The 17988-nt window shown below is 43.6% G+C and overlaps 1 protein-coding gene across 2 annotated transcripts in view; it reads left to right on the top strand.

Moving 5' to 3' along the window:
* Window positions 1-16159, top strand: part of LOC133409830 (microphthalmia-associated transcription factor-like) — a 68626-nt gene extending 52467 nt beyond the window's left edge. For both annotated transcript variants that reach the window (XM_061690352.1, XM_061690361.1), the window contains 5 exons: window positions 3464-3556; window positions 3633-3686; window positions 3769-3844; window positions 9974-10121; window positions 12467-16159. In XM_061690352.1, the coding sequence (XP_061546336.1) occupies window positions 3464-3556; window positions 3633-3686; window positions 3769-3844; window positions 9974-10121; window positions 12467-12868 (773 nt within the window). In that variant the 3' untranslated portion in view covers window positions 12869-16159. The remainder of the gene's footprint in view (window positions 1-3463; window positions 3557-3632; window positions 3687-3768; window positions 3845-9973; window positions 10122-12466) is intronic.
* Window positions 16160-17988: the final 1829 nt, after the last annotated feature.

The following is a 17988-nucleotide window of genomic DNA, read 5'->3' as shown; positions in this document are numbered from 1 at the left end:
GTCGATCGTTTTCACCTTCTTTAGTGTCCAACCTGCCATACATGTCATCATATGCCTTTGCCCTGTGTCACATCTCAATGTATTCCTTTCACCTCTCCTCTGTCCTCTCAGTGTCCCACTTCTTCTTAGCTAACCTTTTTTCTTGTATGATTTCCTGTTCTGTGAGGTTCGACCACCAAGTCTCCTTCTCTCTTTTCCTGTCAGAAGATACACCAAGTACTCTCGTGCTTGCCTCTCTGATCACCTTAGCTGTAGTGGTCCAGTCTTCTGGAAGCTCATCCTGTCCACCGAGAGCCTGTCTCACCTCTTCCTGAAAAGATGCACAACACTCGTCCTGTCTCAGCTTCCACCACATGGTTCTCTGCTCTGGTTTTGTCTTCCTAATCTTCCTCCCCACCACCAGAGTCATTTTACACACCACCATCCTATGCTGTCTAGCCACACTCTCCCCTACCACTACCTTACAGTCGGTAACCTCCTTCAGATTACATCGTCTGCACAAGATTTAATCCACCTGCGTGCTTCTACCTCTGCTCTTGTAGGTCACCCTATGTTCCTGCCGCTTCTGTGGAAATAAGTGTTCCCTACAGCCATTTGCGTCCTTTTTGCCAAGTCTACCACCATCTGTCCCTCCAAGTTCCTTCCCTGGATCACTTCTTCATCACCCCTATTTCCATCCATTCATCCATCCATTTTCAACACCGCTTATCCTGGTTAGGGTCGCGGGACCCTGTAGCCTATCCCAGGGCACATACAGACACGGACAACCATTCGCACTCACATTCACACCGTCACTGAGTGGGAACTGAACCCACGGTGCCTGCACCAAAGTCAGGTGAGTGTACCACTACACCATCAGTGACTACCCCTATTTCCTTCACCACCATGTCCATTACAATCTGCACCAATTACGACTCTCTATCTGTGTGGGATGCTCAGAACTACTTCGTCTAGCTCCTTCCAGAATTTCTCTTTCACCTTTAGGTCACATCCTACCTGTGGGGCATCACCAATAATCACATTATACATCACACCCTCAATTTCAAGTGTCAGCCTCATTACTCGATCTGATACTCTTTTCACCTAAAAGACATTCTTAGCCAACTCTTCTTTTAAAATAACGCCGACCCCATTTCTCTTCCCATCTACACCATGATAAAATAATTTAAATCCTGCCCCTAAACTTCTAGCCTTACTGCCTTTCCATCTGGGGCCTCGTGTACAAAAGGTGCGTATGCATAAAAATGTGGCGTCCGTTCTTTTTCACGGCAAAGTTCAGATGTATTAAGAGTGACATGACCGTGGAAATGTGCGGTGCCTCACGCCAACTGCATGGCTGGCATACGCACGTTTCTGCAGCTTTTGGTGCTTTGGCGACACTTAGAGGTGATGCTGAGAAACTCTTCTCATAAATCTGCACACCAGAGACATGAATAATTAGCACCGATGAACAATTCATGCCCAGCAACATTTGATTTCAACAATGCAATTGAGGCAAGGACTGAGAATTCATTTGTTAACGAGTCTATTTAATGACCCACTGATATTTGTGAGGAAACCTATTAATTGATCAAGGCGATCATTTATGCCGCCTATTGCCCTCACAATCGCTTCGTGACCCCAAACACATACACTGAAAAAAAGAAAGAGTACTTCGAATTTACTTCATTTGAACATGTACAACGGTTGCACATGATTAAATTGACATAATTTACCCCTCTTCTCCTAAGAAAAAACATGATTTTTTGTCAGTGTGCGTGTCCTCTCCTGCGTATTAAAATAATAAATTGAGTAATCAAAAAGGAGTCAAAGTTTTTGATCTCCTCTTTGATATGCTGATGTGCTTCTATTTGAATTCAAAAGATTTATTACAAATACCACGCATACAACAGTTACGCATGAACCTTTATCTCACAGGGCTGAGTGTAGGTTACTGTATGAACACATTTGTTATGAGTTCTTAAAAATACATGATATTAACCTTGTGGGGTGATCATAGTGAGCCATGTGTCCTCCCATCCCCCCTGAGAGAGCAGGGTCACCCATGATCGCAGCGATTCTCTCCTCGAACGGGGTGAGGCCCTCCGCGCCGTTCTTCCCTTTTTTTGGCCACACTTTGGCGGTGGGCAGCTGTCCTCCGCTTCACATCCACCTTAATGTCTGACCACTTCTTTTTTTAGTTGAGCGTGTGCACGCTATTCTGTCTCCACAGCATTGACAGCCGCACGCGTGCTGTCCCAATCACTCCTCTTTCGCGTGTTGTTAACGCCTTAGGACAGCGTGCCAAAGAAGATTTTTTTGCGTGCCTCCACTTCATCGAGCAACTTCACATTAAAAAAAAAAATATTTTTCTTCGTTACGTTGCTCATTTTCCTTTTTTTATGATCATGCAGAGATCGGCATCTCAGGTGCAGGGTTCATTTAAATATGATTTGCATATTCAAATGTGGGCGTGGACAGGGAGGAGTCGGCTACTCCAACATGTGCGCTCATTTGCACGTTGATTGGAATGTACGAAGGAAATGTGCTTGGGTTCATGAGTGCGCAGAGTTTCATACATCTGAATATTTCTGTGCGTATGACGTTTTCTGGATTTGAGCATACGCCATGTTTTTGGAAGAAATGCACGCAAGTCTTTGTACATGAGGCCCATGGTCTCCTGGAAACACAATATATCAACCTTCCTCCTCATCATCATGTCAACCAACTCGTGAGATTTTCCTGTCATAGTCCCAACATTCAAAGTCCCCACATTCAGTTCTAGGCTCTGTGCTTTCCTCATCTCTTTCTGCCGAAGAACCCGCTTTCCACCTCTTCTTCGACTTTGACCCACAGCAGCTGAATTTCCACCGGTGACCTGCAGGTTGACGGCGCCGGTGGCGGACGTTGTTAACCCAGGCCACGACCAATCCGGTATGGAATTCTTTGAATGAACGCTCGTATTTTTTGGGGAAAGTTTTGAGCCGGATGCCCTTCCTGACGCAACCCTCTGCATTTATCCGGGCTTGGGACCGGCCTACAATTTGCACTGGCTTGTGCCCCCACTAGGGCTGCATTAATGAACATTACGGATTAACTGTCTTTATTACAGCAACAGTTCCACATTGCATGGCGCAATGCATGCTGGGAGCCACATGGCTTCTGCTACAAAATACAGTAACTCTATGTGTAACGTCAACCAAAATCACGATGCAATGGAAATTGTAGTTACTTCAAAGTATTTTACTGTGTGGTACGTATGTCGTAAATAACTGTTGAATTTACAGGAATGTCTAACAGTTTGCATGGAAAACATCAATGTCTGAGCTCTCCTCCACAGGCTTTAGTGCAGCCTATAACACGGCATTGTACTACTCATACATTTAGGTTGAGTCAATGAGAAGAATCGTTTGTAAAGGTCCATTGTGTTTTTGTGTCTCTTTTGTACATCATGACGCTGAAAACAACATCATCTGCCATGCAGTGTCACAGTCTGCGGCCGTAATGCACATGTTGGATAAGTCTGGATCATGTGGCAAATTTGACAACTATCAAAGGCCTGAAGGGTTTCCTGTTGGTACGTGTGATAGCTGACTGGTAAATGTTCACGCTACCTGATCTGGATGTGCATTGACTTCTGTGTTTCCCAGCAGTTGAGGTAAGAGCTCTAGCAAAGGAGAGACAGAAGAAGGACAACCACAACTTGAGTGAGTGTTGCATTTATTTGGGCCAATCTACTCAGATGTCACTTGAGTATAATGCTTAACAGAATCTACTTTTGTCCTGCAGTTGAAAGAAGACGGCGGTTTAACATCAATGATCGAATTAAGGAACTGGGAACTTTAATTCCAAAGTCAAATGACCCGTAAGTTTACTCTTTTTATCTAGAGCCCTAGTATTCCCAAATTAAATTGTACTGCTTGGATTCTTTACAACAGCAATTATTTTGGCTTTTCTTCATGTGTTTGCATTGGTATAAAGGTTAGAACAGAAAATATAGCCTCTATGCCAGCCAAACAAGACTGGAGTCTTAATTGTTTTGTTGAATTTAGTGTTATCTATCCTGGTTATTGCAGTTTGTGAGAAGTTGAGAACAGTTTGAGTTACATACAGTTGCAAAACTCTTTGTTGTGGTGTCAAATTAGCTCCGAACAATGCCAGGTTTGGTGTATTATATTGCCATAGTGTCCTGGGGCCTCATGTACAAAGACTTGCGTGGATTTCCTACTGAAACATGCCGTACGCTCAAATCCAGAAAATGTCGTTCGCACAAAAATATCCAGATGTATGAATCTGCGTACGCATGAATCCAAGCAGATTTCCTTCGTACATCCCAATCAACGTAGAATTGAGCGCACATGTTGGCGTAGCCGACCCCTCCCTTCCCACACCCACATTAAAATATGCAAATCATATTTAGATGAACCCTGGACCTGAGATCCTGATCTCTGCATGATAAGGAAAATGAGCAAGGTAATGAAGAAAAATAATTTTTCTGAAGTGAAGTTGCTCAATGAAGTGGAGGTACGCAAGAAAATCGTCTTTGGCACGCTGTCCTCCGGCGTGAACAACAAGCAAAAGAGGAGTGAATGGGACAGCATGTGTGCGGCTGTCAATGCTGTGGGGTCAGAACAGCGCACACACGCTGAACTAAAAAAAGAAGTGGTCAGACATTAAGGTGGATGTGAAGCGGAGGACAGCTGGGCCTCAGCCCATTTGAGGAGAGAGTCGCTTCAATCATGGGTGACAGTGCTCTCTCGGGTTGGTGGGAGCACATCTGATCACCCCACAAGGTTAATACCATGTATTTTTATAACTTTTTATAACAAATGTGTTCATACAGTCACCTACACTCAGCCCTTTCAGACAAAAGTTCATGTGTAAATGTTGTATGTGTGGTATTTGTAATAAATCTTTTGAATTCAAATAGAGGCACATCAGCATATCAAAGAGGATATCAAAAACTTTGACTCCTGTTTTATTGCTCAATTTATTATTTGAATACACAGGAGAGGACACGCAGTCGTAGCCACGTGCTACATATTTGGGGTATTTGTCCATCGTCCCCGGCGTATCCTCCGGCATCCCCAGCGTCTCCGACGCAATTAAGCTCCAACAACCGGCTGCTGCTGCACCCGTGCAGATTGATAAAAAGAGTCCTTTGAATTGACTTAATTTGAACATGTACATCGGTTGCACGTGATTAAAATGTGTTAAAATGACATAATTGACCCCTCTTCTCCTAAAAAAGTCATTTTAACACATTTTAATCATGTGCAACCGATGTACATGTTCAAATTAAGTCAATTCAAATGACTCTTTTTTTCAGTGCAATTGCGGCAGTCACAAGAAGCGATTGTGGGGGCAATAGGTGACATAAATGATCACCTTGATCAATTAATAGGTGTCCTCACAAATATCAGTGATTCATGAAATACAGAAGTTACATTGTTGAAATCAAATGTTGCCGGGCATTAATTCTTCATCAGTGCTAATTGTTTGTGTCTCTGATGTGCAGATTTATTATAACAGTTTCACAGCATCACCTCTAAGTGTCGCCAAAGTATCAGCAGCTGCAGAAAAGTGCGTACGGCAGCCATGACGTTTCCACGGTCATTTCACTCTTGATACATCTGAACTTTGCCGTGAAAAGAATGTATGCCACGTTTTTGTGCGTACGCACCTTTTGTACATGAGGCCCCAGGTGTCCGAGTGTCATGTACGCTGTTTGCAAAATTGAGTCCTGCAACCTCTTGTCATGTTTTTCCACATATTGTTGTTACCTGCAGCTCAGCAGGGTTCGATACTCTGGTCTTTTACAAGCAGGCAGAGCTCAACATAAATGAGTACACGCACCTCTTTGAAAAGTAAGCTTTTTTTTTAATCAATTTCTCAGTGAACACAACCATTTTTAGAATTTTAGCGATGATTACAGTGAGACTCACCTGCAGTTCAGTTCATTCATTCTTCGGGTGGGGGATGGGTCCTGACTGCTGTTTGTGCCTATGCACCAAACAGCAGTTCAGAGTACCCACACATTTTGGAGTCCTTAGAGGTGGTGCTGGAGAGCGCTCCTGCTGGGGACTCCATTGTTCTGCTGGGGGACTCCAATGCTCACGTGGCCAATAACAGTGAGACCTGGAAGGGTGTGATTGGGCGGAACACTCGGTTGAAGAGAGGGGCAGAACTATCAACTGATCACCACCTGGTGGTGAGTTTGCTCCGATGGTGGGGGAAGATGCCGGTCCGATCTGACTGGCCCAAACATATTGTGAGGCTCTGCTGGCAGAATCCCCTGTCAGAAGAAGTTTCAAATCCCACCTCCGACAGAACCTTACTGATGTTCCAGGGGGGCGGGGACACTGAGTCCGAGTGGACCATGTTCCGCGCCTCCATTGCTGAGGCGGCCGAACGGAGCTGTTGGCCGTAAGGTGGTCGGATGCCGTCAAGATGAAGAAGGAGTCCTATCAGGCCTTTTTGGCCTGTGGGACTCCTGAGGCAGCTGATGGGTACCGGCTGGCCAAGCGGAATGCAGCTTTGGTGGTCGCTGAAGCAAAAACTCTGGCGTTGGAGGAGTTCTGTGAGGCCATGGACAAAGACTTCAGGAAAGCTTCGAGAAAATTCTGGTCCACCATCCGGTGTCTTCAGAGGGGGAAGCAGTGCACCATCAACACTATGTATAGTGGGTCGATGGGGCGTAGAGGGGGTCCAGTTTGGTGGCCTCAGTAATGCATCTCTGCTTTATGCAGATGATGTGGCTCTGTTGGCTTCATCAAGCCGTGATCTCCAACTTTCACTGGAGCGGTTTGCAGCCGAGTGTGAAGCGGCCCCAACGAAAATCAGCACCTCCAAATCTGAGACCATGGTCCTCAGTTGGAAAAGGGTGGCGTGCCCTCTCCAGGTCAGGGATGAGATCCTACCCCAAGTGGAGGAGTTCAAGTATCTTGGAGTCACAGAAAAAAAAAATAGATAAAATATGTGTAATATATCTTAGACACTCACTTCACTAAAAATGTGAAAATCCCTGCAGTAGAAATTTGGGGCGGCGCGGTGGCCAACTGGTTAGAGCGTCGGCCTCACAGTTCTGAGGACCCGGGTTCAATCCTCGCCCCCGCCTGTGTGGAGTTTGCATGTTCTCCCACCGTGCCTCCGTGGGTTTTCTCCGGGCACTCTGGTTTCCTCCCACATCCCAAAAACATGCATGAATTGGAGACTCTAAATTGCCCGTAGTTGTGAATGTGAGTGCGAATGGTTGTTTGTTATTGTGTGCCCTGCGATTGGCTGGCAACCAGTTCAGGGTGTACCCCGCCTCCTGCCCGATGACAGCTGTGATTGGCTCCAGCGCGCCCGCGAACCCTAGTGAGGAGAAGCGGCTCAGAAAATGGACGGATGGATGGATAGAAATTTGACCATGATCATCCCCTGTCTGTATTTCCATGCAAGTTTCAAAGAAGCTTTCACTTTTGCAAATAACTTTTTTTTTTTTAAATTTTTTTTCAAAACTGATGTGAAATGTGCTTTTTCCCTTGAGGCTGGACTGTTCTTATCTTTCTTCAGCATATAAAATGGGAAGGAAAGATTATTACGCTGATAAGCCAATGGCCGAAGTAACAAGAGTGTTGAATTGATGTCTGGGGGAAAAGAAAAAGGGCGCTGGAACCACACGGTCTCATTTTAGACACTGACCCAGTAATATTGTATGTCACAGCTGCTACAAAAGCCCAGAACACTAAAATATCACAGCCTGGGGGGGGGACATCCTGACTCTTTATTGTCAAACAAGTACGAGTTATGGTGGAGCAATGTCTGGGCACAAGATGTCTCAATTTGTGATACGCCACATTAGCAATGTCTCAGTACTTTCCTTAGCATCTGATATTAAAGGGAATCACTGCTTTGCAGGGATTCTCAAGTGGTGGGTCGGGACCCAGAAGTGTCGTCTTGGACCCATAATGGGTGGGTTGCAGACAGGTAGTTGTTTCGAGGTTACGAATGGCACGCAATGAACTAGTTTCCACAGTGGCATTCATATATGTGGTCACGCAGCACAACGAAGGCAAACTCAGTCAACGCCATACTTACTGTTTTTCATTGGCTGCTTTCATAATTATCAAGTTTTTTTCATATATGTACTGTAATTATGACTTTACTACTGTGTTGGGGTAGATTACTGATAGACTGTGGCTCGTTCCGACTTGCGTACAAATTCAGCTATTATCGCTGCCGTAGGAGCAGAACTCCGCCGTAAATTGAGAACCCCCTGTCCAGTGAAACATTTAAAGTGCATCTCCGGTCGGACTTACCTTTTTATTTGGAAAATATTTTGACAGATATGAGTGAGAAACATTATTGCTCTGGGTAAGGGACTGTCCAAAAAAGAAGAAATCAGTGCCAATAATGAATGAAATAGTGAAATTCTGTGGGCGTATTTTGGGGACATTTGATTTTTAATTTTACAGTATTCATTGTGGCGGCACGGTGTGCGACTGGTTAGCATATCTGCCTCACAGTTCTGAGGGCCCGGGTTCAAATCCGGCCTTGCCTGTGTGGAGTTTGCATGTTCTCCCCGTGCCTGCGTGGGTTTTCTCCAGGTACACCGGTTTCCTCCCACATCCCAAAAACATGCGCGGTAGGTTAATTGAAAACTCTAAATTGTCCGTAGGTGTGAACGTGAGTGGGAATGGTTGTTTGTTTCCATGTGCCCTCCGATTGGCTGGCGACCAGTTCAGGGTGTACCCCGCCTCTTGCTCATACATAGCAGGGATAGGCTCCAGCACGCCCACGACCCTAGTGAGGATAAGCAGTACGGAAAATGGATGGACGGATGTATTCATTGTACATTCAGTTGTCATGGTTTTTTTTCTTTTCTTTTTTTAATAAGATGCTCTTAAAAGCACTGTGAACATATAAGTATGTATAGCTTTGTTTTTAAAAAGATACCATGTTTTCAGAGGCTGTTTTTTAACAATGCATTTTTGTTCTTAAAGTGGCACTAAGCAGGCCCCAAAAATGACATGTAAATTTGACACACCACAGAGAGGAGTAATGTTAAGAAGCCTGCCAAATTTGAATGAATAAAACAAATCAGATTTCAAAACTTAAATCAGGGCCACCTATCAGCTCTCAGACGCTGTGGGCGTGTCGAATGGCTGCGCCAAAAGGAATCAAACATACTGAGTGAGTGATAGCTTAGACGATGTAAAAATCACATTAGGAGGCTCAACTTCAAAATTGAATGGTTATTGTGGACTATAATCATAAAAATAAGCACACAAATCAACTTACCCTCATTGTTGGTGACATAATGTCATAGCCGAACACAGCACCTGACGACAGCGGGACGGTTGGAGGTAGCCCAGGTAGTTAGCCGGCACTGCTCCATTCAATAGTATCAAGTTACCCACGAAGCCATGTTGTCTCTCGTGAAAGTTTACAAAACTATCTGTCGTAAAATGCGCACTGCAGAGTCGCGTTGAAGGTCAGCTCGCCATCCGCGTGTCTTTAAAAAGTCAATCCATAGTTTTTGAGTTCCTCATTTTTTTTTGGGAGCTTAAAAAAACGTCACCGAACTGTTCTGTAAATTCAGCGTCATGATGTGCAAAGGCATCCATCGAAGATGCATTTTCGGGGTATAGCCCTTGTTAGCTTGCTAACTGCACGCTGGAGTGGTAAATGGGGCTTATTATGGAAGCAAAGCAGAGCTAACACTCAACTGATCGGCCAAACGAAATGATGTCACTTTCTACTTACATAGTGGGGGGAGGGACCTTGTGCTACAAAGTATATGCCCATGTTTTAGCCCCGCCCACAAAATCAGGAAAATTCAAACAGTGAAAAAGATGCTTAAGCTATATCAAAAAAAATCCAGCACTATATTGTTATGTCTTTGCATATGTTTTCAGCACTTCAAACATTTGAAGATCCCAGGGTGACAACAGCTGAGAACCACTGGTCTAAGACTATGGCTAACTTAAGGCTGCTGTGTGTTTCTCAGAGACATGCGCTGGAACAAGGGCACCATCCTCAAGGCGTCCGTGGACTACATCAGGAAGCTACAGCGTGAGCAACAAAGGGCGAAAGAGCTGGAGAACTGTCAGAGGAAGCTTGAAAATGCCAATCGGCATCTTCTGCTGAGGATACAGGTACAGGAAGATGACATCTCCATCTTTTTTTTTTTCTTCCATTTCATGCTATCAATTAACACCAAAACTATCGTACACAGTAGGAGGCAAAGGGTCAGCTGGCTGCTACATGTGTCACCCAATTGATGACATGGCTGGTTTCCATGTCCAAATCCGCTTTTCGATTGGGGTATTTGTATTGAATTTTCTCAAAAATGCATGCTTAATACTCTTGTTTGACTGTGTTTGGCCATACAGGATTCTAACAGGCAAAAGAAAAAGTAAAACAAACTTAGATCGTTTTTAGACATCTCATAAAACTGGAGATCGTTTGAAGCGAGAATAGACAATGTTTATCGGCTGTGAACTGTAACTGTAACACCCTGTACATTTTGTATACTAACAAAGAGTAAAGTTGGGCACCATGGATTGGGTTTTTATAATAAAAAGTAGGGTTGTTCGACGCCACTTTTTTCAAGGCTCGAAATATATTTTTTTTCTTTGAGGACCAGTTTTGCCAATCATTTCTTCATTTGAAGAGCAACTTTCTAATTTTGATGGCTTGCAGGTTAATCACACAGGAACCTGAAGCAAGGGTTTTCTTAAACAATAAAAATACAACAATATAATAGCATTTAGGATTTTTGGACGTATTAATACATTAGTTCATGGCTCATCAGATGGGAGTATATTATACTGGCCATATGTCACACAGTGACTACACTGAGGAAAAGCACCTGTAAGTAACACTGGTTGTGTACTGTACTTGTCACCTTCGTAATAAACACATTCGACGGTACTCATAATTAACACAGACTACCATTAACAGGGCTACCATTATGTTAGTAAAGAAGACTGACATTAATCTCACTGATATGCGCTATGTTAATTTCACCTTCATCCCTCAGGTCCCACGACACGCCGTCTTACTCAGTGTCTTCGGCGCCTTGCATTTAACTATGAAACGCTCCCACATAGGTGTGAATGTGAGTGCGAATGGTTGTTTGTTTATATGTGCCCTGCGATTGGCTGGCGACTAGTTCAGGGTGTACCCCGCCTCTCGCCCAGAGTCAGCTGGGACGGGCTCCAGCGCGCCCACGACCCTAGTGAGGATAAGCGGTATGGAAGATGAATGAATGCTCCCACATTTTCGGTCTTTTTTTCTCTTCTTCATTCGGTGCCGTGTCGCGTCTTCCCGCTGTGTTCTCGCTCCTGCAACCGAATATCTTCACTTCCTCATTCTACTTCCCACGCATTGGTGACATAAGTGTGTAGTGTCACGTACACCCCTGCGCGCGTCCGTCTCCACGGTAAAACTATGATTCACAGTTTTGCTTTTCAATGTTTTTTGAGGCGCGAAATGTGAATTGTAACCCGCACACTGTGATGCGAGACCGCTGAATTCAAGCCGTTTTTTCAGACCATCCATCCCATCCATCCATTTTCTGAGACGCTTCTCCTCACTAGGGCCGCGGGCGTGCTGGAGCCTATCCCAGCTGTCATCGGGCAGGAGGCGGGGTACACCCTGAACTAGTCGCCAGCCAATCGCAGGGCACATATAAACAAACAACCATTCGCACCAACGGGCAATTTAGTCTTCAACAACATGCATGTTTTGGGGATGTGGGAGGAAACCGGAGTAGCCGGAGAAAGCTTTCGCAGGCACGGGGAGAGGATGAAAACTCCACACAGGGGAGCCGGATTTGAACCCGTGTCCTCAGTACTGTGTGTCAGATGTGCTAACCAGTCGTCCACTGTGCCACCTCAATTAACACAATGTCAGATAATTGTGAACAAATACCTTTATCTCTTTCTGACACACATGATGATTCTCTGGGTCAAACCACTGCAGTGTAGCACCAACCACTAGCGAGGAGGACTCAATGTCAGACTTTGTGGCCTTAAGTATCGGTGGCTGGTATCGGCAGTCTTCACGATTACCAGATACCTTAAAATAAGGCCAGTATTGGCTTCATACCGATACCTGGTATTGGTACTCGCCCATCCCTAATAAAAGGTAACAGTCACTCTCCCAATGCTGACAAAAAAAAGTATCTTTGTTCAAGACTTCTGTGTAACATTTCATCCGAGTCAGTACATTCTCAGATACATTCTTTATTGATTAAATGTAGAGGAAATATAAAAATTATTTACTCTGAATCGTGTGTGTGTGAAGTCTCAGACTCACAGTCTGATACTGTTTGATGCATGACATCATCAAAGAGTCACCATTCATCGCGCTTGAAAATATGCAGCGCTTAACAAAATGTATTATCCCACCATCTACGGTTTTGTGACCGTGCAGTGATGCGTGGTGGTTTATATTTCACAGCGAACATGTGGTGGTTTGTGTTTGTGGTCTGCAGGAGTTGGAGATGCAGGCCCGAGCTAACGGCCTGGCCATCACAACCTCGGCGCTGTGCTCCACTGACCTCAGGGGCCGGAGGATCAAGCAGGAGCCCCCTCTGGAGGACTGTCACCAGGACCTTTACACACTCCACCCCCACTCGCATCACCAGCACCACCCCGCCTGTACCCCCGAGCCCCCCGGCACCCTGGAGCAAAACGAGGGTCACCCCAATTGCTCCAAAGGGCGCTACAGGGTTCACAGCAGGCCGGCCTCCAAACTCAACGACATCCTCATGGAAGAAAACGTATCGCCCGTGCGAGGGGGGGACCCTTTGCTCTCGTCCGTCTCCCCAGATGCCTCGAAGGACAGCAGTCGTAAGAGCAGCGTAAGCATGGATGAGAATGAGCAGGGCTGTTAGCGCCTCCTCCTGGAAGACCCCCTCCATATGGCTGCACTCTGGGCTGCTGTTGTCTTTTTGTTTCTCCGTTTACACGTTTTCAGTCTTTTGCTTTCTTTTTTTTATGATGCTTGTGTCTTTTAAAGCCCTCAAACTTGATTTCAAGGACTGATTTTAAAGTTTGTTTGCATTAATCAAAACTTTGATGACAATGAGTTACACATTTAGAGTTTTATATGTAAACAAAAACATTTACAGTATCTTAGGGTAGACAATAAATTATGTCTATTTCTGGTGATTTAAAGAATCTGGGGAAATGATAAATTATGCTAACGGACAGTATATGTTGTGGTGAGAAAACACTGCTTTGGAAATCACTAGCAATAATAGAAGACATCTATTTATTACTGTCGTGCGTTACACTCCTCTTTGAACTTGAACATGCCAATGCCTTATAATGACATCAAAGTTGTATCCCTTTGCACATGCTGTGGTTGTTAGTCTTCTTCCAATGGAAACGTCGTTCTTGACAAATTGATCAGTTGTATTAAGCTAATATATGCAACTACCGTTAAATAGTATTTTATTGTTAGCCTAATTGCATGATTGCCGTAATCATTTTTGAACGTATTCAACAACCAAGAAGAGTACTGTTTCCTCGATTTAACCTTTACCATGACCTAGATGAGGCAAAATCTACACAGACATTTTTAGCAACGATATTGGTAGTTGTTTTTAGTAAGACTATGATTTCAAACTAAAAATGACTCGGCCAATTATGCCATTAGGCTAATGTTATATAAAAATGTAAATAAGCAAATTGATGAAAGCTGTTTCATTCAATATTGTACGAGCACAGTGCAGTTCCTCCACAATTATGCTTGTTTTAGCTGCCCTGTGCTGATTTAGGAGCAAATTGTGGACATAGACAGGTGACAAATAAAAACAAAATATTAATGATTAGCAATAATGTCATCAGATATCATGTGACGCAATTTCTTTGTGATGCAAGTATAGATACGGAGAAGAGGGGTCCCCTCTCCAGGATTGAGAGGTTTTCTTTTCATTTGCCACCTATCTGAATATCACATCCCCCTCACTGACTGAATGTCTCTTATAGTTTCACTTGTCAACTCTGCAAAGAACTCCTGACAAACATGTATCAAAAGCCTCTTGCAAAGAATTTATGTGAACATTTATTTTGTGAAGGACTGTAAGGCGACTGTATTTGAATTCCGACTGAAGCGTGTGGAAAAACGAAAGACTGGACTGACCTCTGTCAATCAGATCGGAATTTGTTTTTTATTTTTTGTATCTATGCATTGAGTCACGATTGTTCTTGGCTTTTCCAAACACTTACACAATATTCTATGAGACTGCATATTCTTGGCCACGTATGAATATTGTGTATTTGTTTTCCAGCACTTGTAGCACATTGCGTAAGCATGGTTTTGTTCACCTGCCCTGTTACAACTCAGCCTCTATGTTGGTCAGCGAGGCAACAGTTGACTTTGTGCCTGTCGATTCACGTCTTGACAACGTGATGTTGTGATCTTTTTAAATGCTGTAAGTGCCCTGTGGTGGTTCCTGTTTCCCTGCTGATTTTAGAGGAGCTGTACACACCGGTACTAACATTGTGTTGCAGATGTTTACTGGTGTTTTGGGAGAACGTCAAGTTGCTTTACAAACCTTTTTCAGTTTATAAAAAAAAAAAAAAAAAACTCAATTCAAGAGCCTCTCAGATGTAGAAGCTATATTCTTTTTTTAAAATGTTTTTTTAATCAAAACTACAAGGTGTCACTTGATAAAATAAATAAACAAATGACAAGTTGGAATGAATAATCATGGAATTAAGTGATGTAAAAGAACATTTTAGAAGCACGACCTTTGATTTATCCGTGATTAAAACTGTATCCCTGTTAAATGTATATTTTGAAACATTTTCTTTTTATTTGTGTTCTTTTTAAAATAGAAATATTTTATAGAAACTTTTTCAATAACAAGGTCACGTAACAATCTTCTCCAACAAATCTTTTGAGTAATATTCTTTCTAATTATGGCAAATTTATCATTGTTATTTTTTTAAGTGCTGTTGGAGAAGAGAAGGGCCTATTTGGAGATAGTTTTTTATATTCATGCTGAATAATGAATTTTGGTTGAGTGATGCTTTATATATTTCTGACAAATGTGTTATTTATTTTGTGTTGAACAGATATGCGTTTTATAATCCCCAAACTAACTTGAAAAGCATATTGTTATTTCTTATTGCCTGAATGTAATTCAAAGAGATGACTGCCAAAAATGTGTTTCCACTGTGCCAAAGTTACTGGCTGTAATATCTTATTAGCTCAGCTGTCCTTCTCTACAGTCATTACAGTACACGCAGTTACAATAACCAAGTTGACTTTAAAATGAACAGGTTAAGTCTTGCCCACCATTTGGACCAGAAGGAATGTGACAAAGGTGGCACGGTTGGCCGACTGGTTAGCTCATCCGACTCACAGTTCTGAGGACCCGGGTTCAAATCCGGCCTCGCCTGTGTGGCGTTCGCATTTTCTCCCCGTGCCTGCGTGGGTTTTCTCCGGGCACTCCGGTTTCCTCCCACATCCCAAAAACATGCACTGTAGGTTAATTGCAGACTCTAAACTCTCCATAGGTATGAATGTGAGTGCGAATGGTTGTTTGTTGACATGTGCCCTGTGATTGGCTGGCAACCAGTTCAGGGTGGACCCCCCCTCTCGCCCGAAGATAGCTGGGATAGGCTCCAGCACGCCAGCGACCCGAGTGAGGTAAAGTGTTGTAGAAAATGGAGGAATGTAAGAAAATGGAACATTTAACTTTTCTGGAGCTTTGGTCATCTTTAGCATGTGGTGCAAGTAACACTTTGATTTGATTAGATTTCAAGTTAGTACAGAGAGACAATGCACAAGCCTCCCCAAGACAACTGAATAAGCGTGATCTTCTGATGCAAAACTTGAGACCCAGTTATATGGAGGCCAACACTTACAGGAGGTGAAAATTTAGGACCTTGGGAAATAAAAGTAACAATGTGGCCTACTACATGTAATCAGATTACAATTTTTACCTAAATCCAGCTGAACCCGGAAATGTGATTCAATTTTCAGTGATGATCCATTAAAGGCACTTGCTGTGATTATATGGCACATTTGCTTATGAAACATCACGTTAGACCAATGTACTTGTTCTCATGCTTGCGGTCCATCCCGGTGTGTTCTCTACTTCTTTTTGCTCCATTTTGTAGAAGTGTGACTATGGTTACTGTGCAGACTCCACTCTGTGAACTCAAATTACATGCGTTAAAAACATTAAAAGGTTTATTTAAAATTCAGGTTTTTCTCTCTGAGTGTTTCTCTCTGAATTTTTCAAGTGAAAAATAAACAAATGATGAATGTCATGTAAATATGAAATGTATATCTGTGAAATATATATATATATATATATACTGTGTGTATATACTGTGTGTATATATATCCATCCATTTTCAACACCGCTTATCCTGATTAGGGTCGCAGGGCGCTGGAGCCTATCCCAGCTGACTTTGAGCAAAAGGCAGACTACACCCTGAACTGGTCGCCAGCCTATCGCAGGGCACATATAGACACGGATAACCATTCGCACTCACATTCACACCGCAACTGTGTGGGAACTGAACCCACACTGCCTGTGCCAAAGTCAGGCAAGTGTACCACTACACCATCAGTGACTGTATCTATATATGTATACGTGTATATCTATCTTATTCATCTATATATACAGCCTTTGCAAAAAAAATTGAATATCATGGAAATGTTTATTTATTTCCATAATTATATTCAAAAAGTGAAACTTTCCTATATTAAAGATTCAGGGCCCACAATTAAAACAATTTCAAGTATTTAATTGTTTATTTTTACAAAATTTGGGCTTCCAGCTCATAAAACCCACAAAATCAAGAATTCAATAAATTAGAATACTAGAAATCAGCCCAAATTTTGCAGGCCATAAATGTTTTAAACTGAGTGTCCCGCACTAATAATCTACTAAACTGCACAGGTTTCCCGAGGTGTCATTAAATTGCTTCATCCATCCATCCATCCATTTTCTAAACCGCTTCTCCTCACTAGGGTCGCGGGCGTGCTGGAGCCTATCCCAGCTGTCATCGGGCAGGAGGCGGGGTACACCCTGAACTGGTTGCCAGCCAATCGCAGGGCACATACAAACAAACAACCATTCGCACTCACATTCACACCTACGGGCAATTTAGAGTCTCCAATTAATGCATGTTTTTGGGATGTGGGAGGAAACCGGAGTGCCCGGAGAAAACCCACGCAGGCACGGGGAGAACATGCAAACTCCACACAGGCGGGGCCGGGGATTGAACCCCGGTCCTCAGAACTGTGAGGCTGACGCTCTAACTAGTCGTCCACCGTGCCGCATAAATTGCTTCAGTTTGGTTCAATTATCTCAGTTGGGTTCAATATGTGGAAGACTGCAGACTTGAGAACTGGCCAGAAGACCATCATTGATACCCTCCATAGGATGGGTAAGCCACAAAGGTTCATAGCTAAGGAGGCTGGCTGTTCAGAGTGCTCTGTCCAAGCATATAAATGGAAAGTCTTCTCCTGCCACAAAATGCGGCAGGAGAAGATGCACCAGCAACAGAGATGACCGTGGGCTTCAGCGGGTTATCAAACAGAGAAGATTCAAGAATCTAGCAGAGATCCAGAAAGAGTGGAATGAGGCGGGAGTCACAGCTTCAAAAACCACCACATTCAGACCCATCCGGGAGACCCGGGTTCCTCGGGTCAAGCCACTTCTGACCCTGAGCCAATGTAGGAAGTGTCTCAACTGGGCCAAGGAGAAGAAGGACTGGACTGTTGGCCAGTGGTCCAAGGTCCTCTTTTCCGATGAAAGTGAAGTGTGCCTTTCATTTGGGAATCAAGTTCCAAGGGTTTGTAGGAAGACGGGTGAAGAACAGAACACAAGCTTCTTGAGGTACAGTGTGAAATATCCACAGTCAGTCATGATTTGGGGTGCAATGTCCAGTGCAGGTGTTGGTAAACTCTGTTTTCTTAAATCCAAGGTCACCGCAACAGTCTACCAGAGTGTTTTAGAGGGCTGATGATTCCTTCTGCTGAGGA

Source organism: Phycodurus eques, chromosome 1 (genome assembly GCF_024500275.1).
Source record: "Phycodurus eques isolate BA_2022a chromosome 1, UOR_Pequ_1.1, whole genome shotgun sequence".
In the NCBI taxonomy this organism is placed as follows: Eukaryota; Metazoa; Chordata; class Actinopteri; order Syngnathiformes; family Syngnathidae; genus Phycodurus; species Phycodurus eques.
The sequence above is the reverse complement of the archived record's forward strand: the minus strand, read 5'-3'. Positions and strand labels throughout refer to the sequence as shown.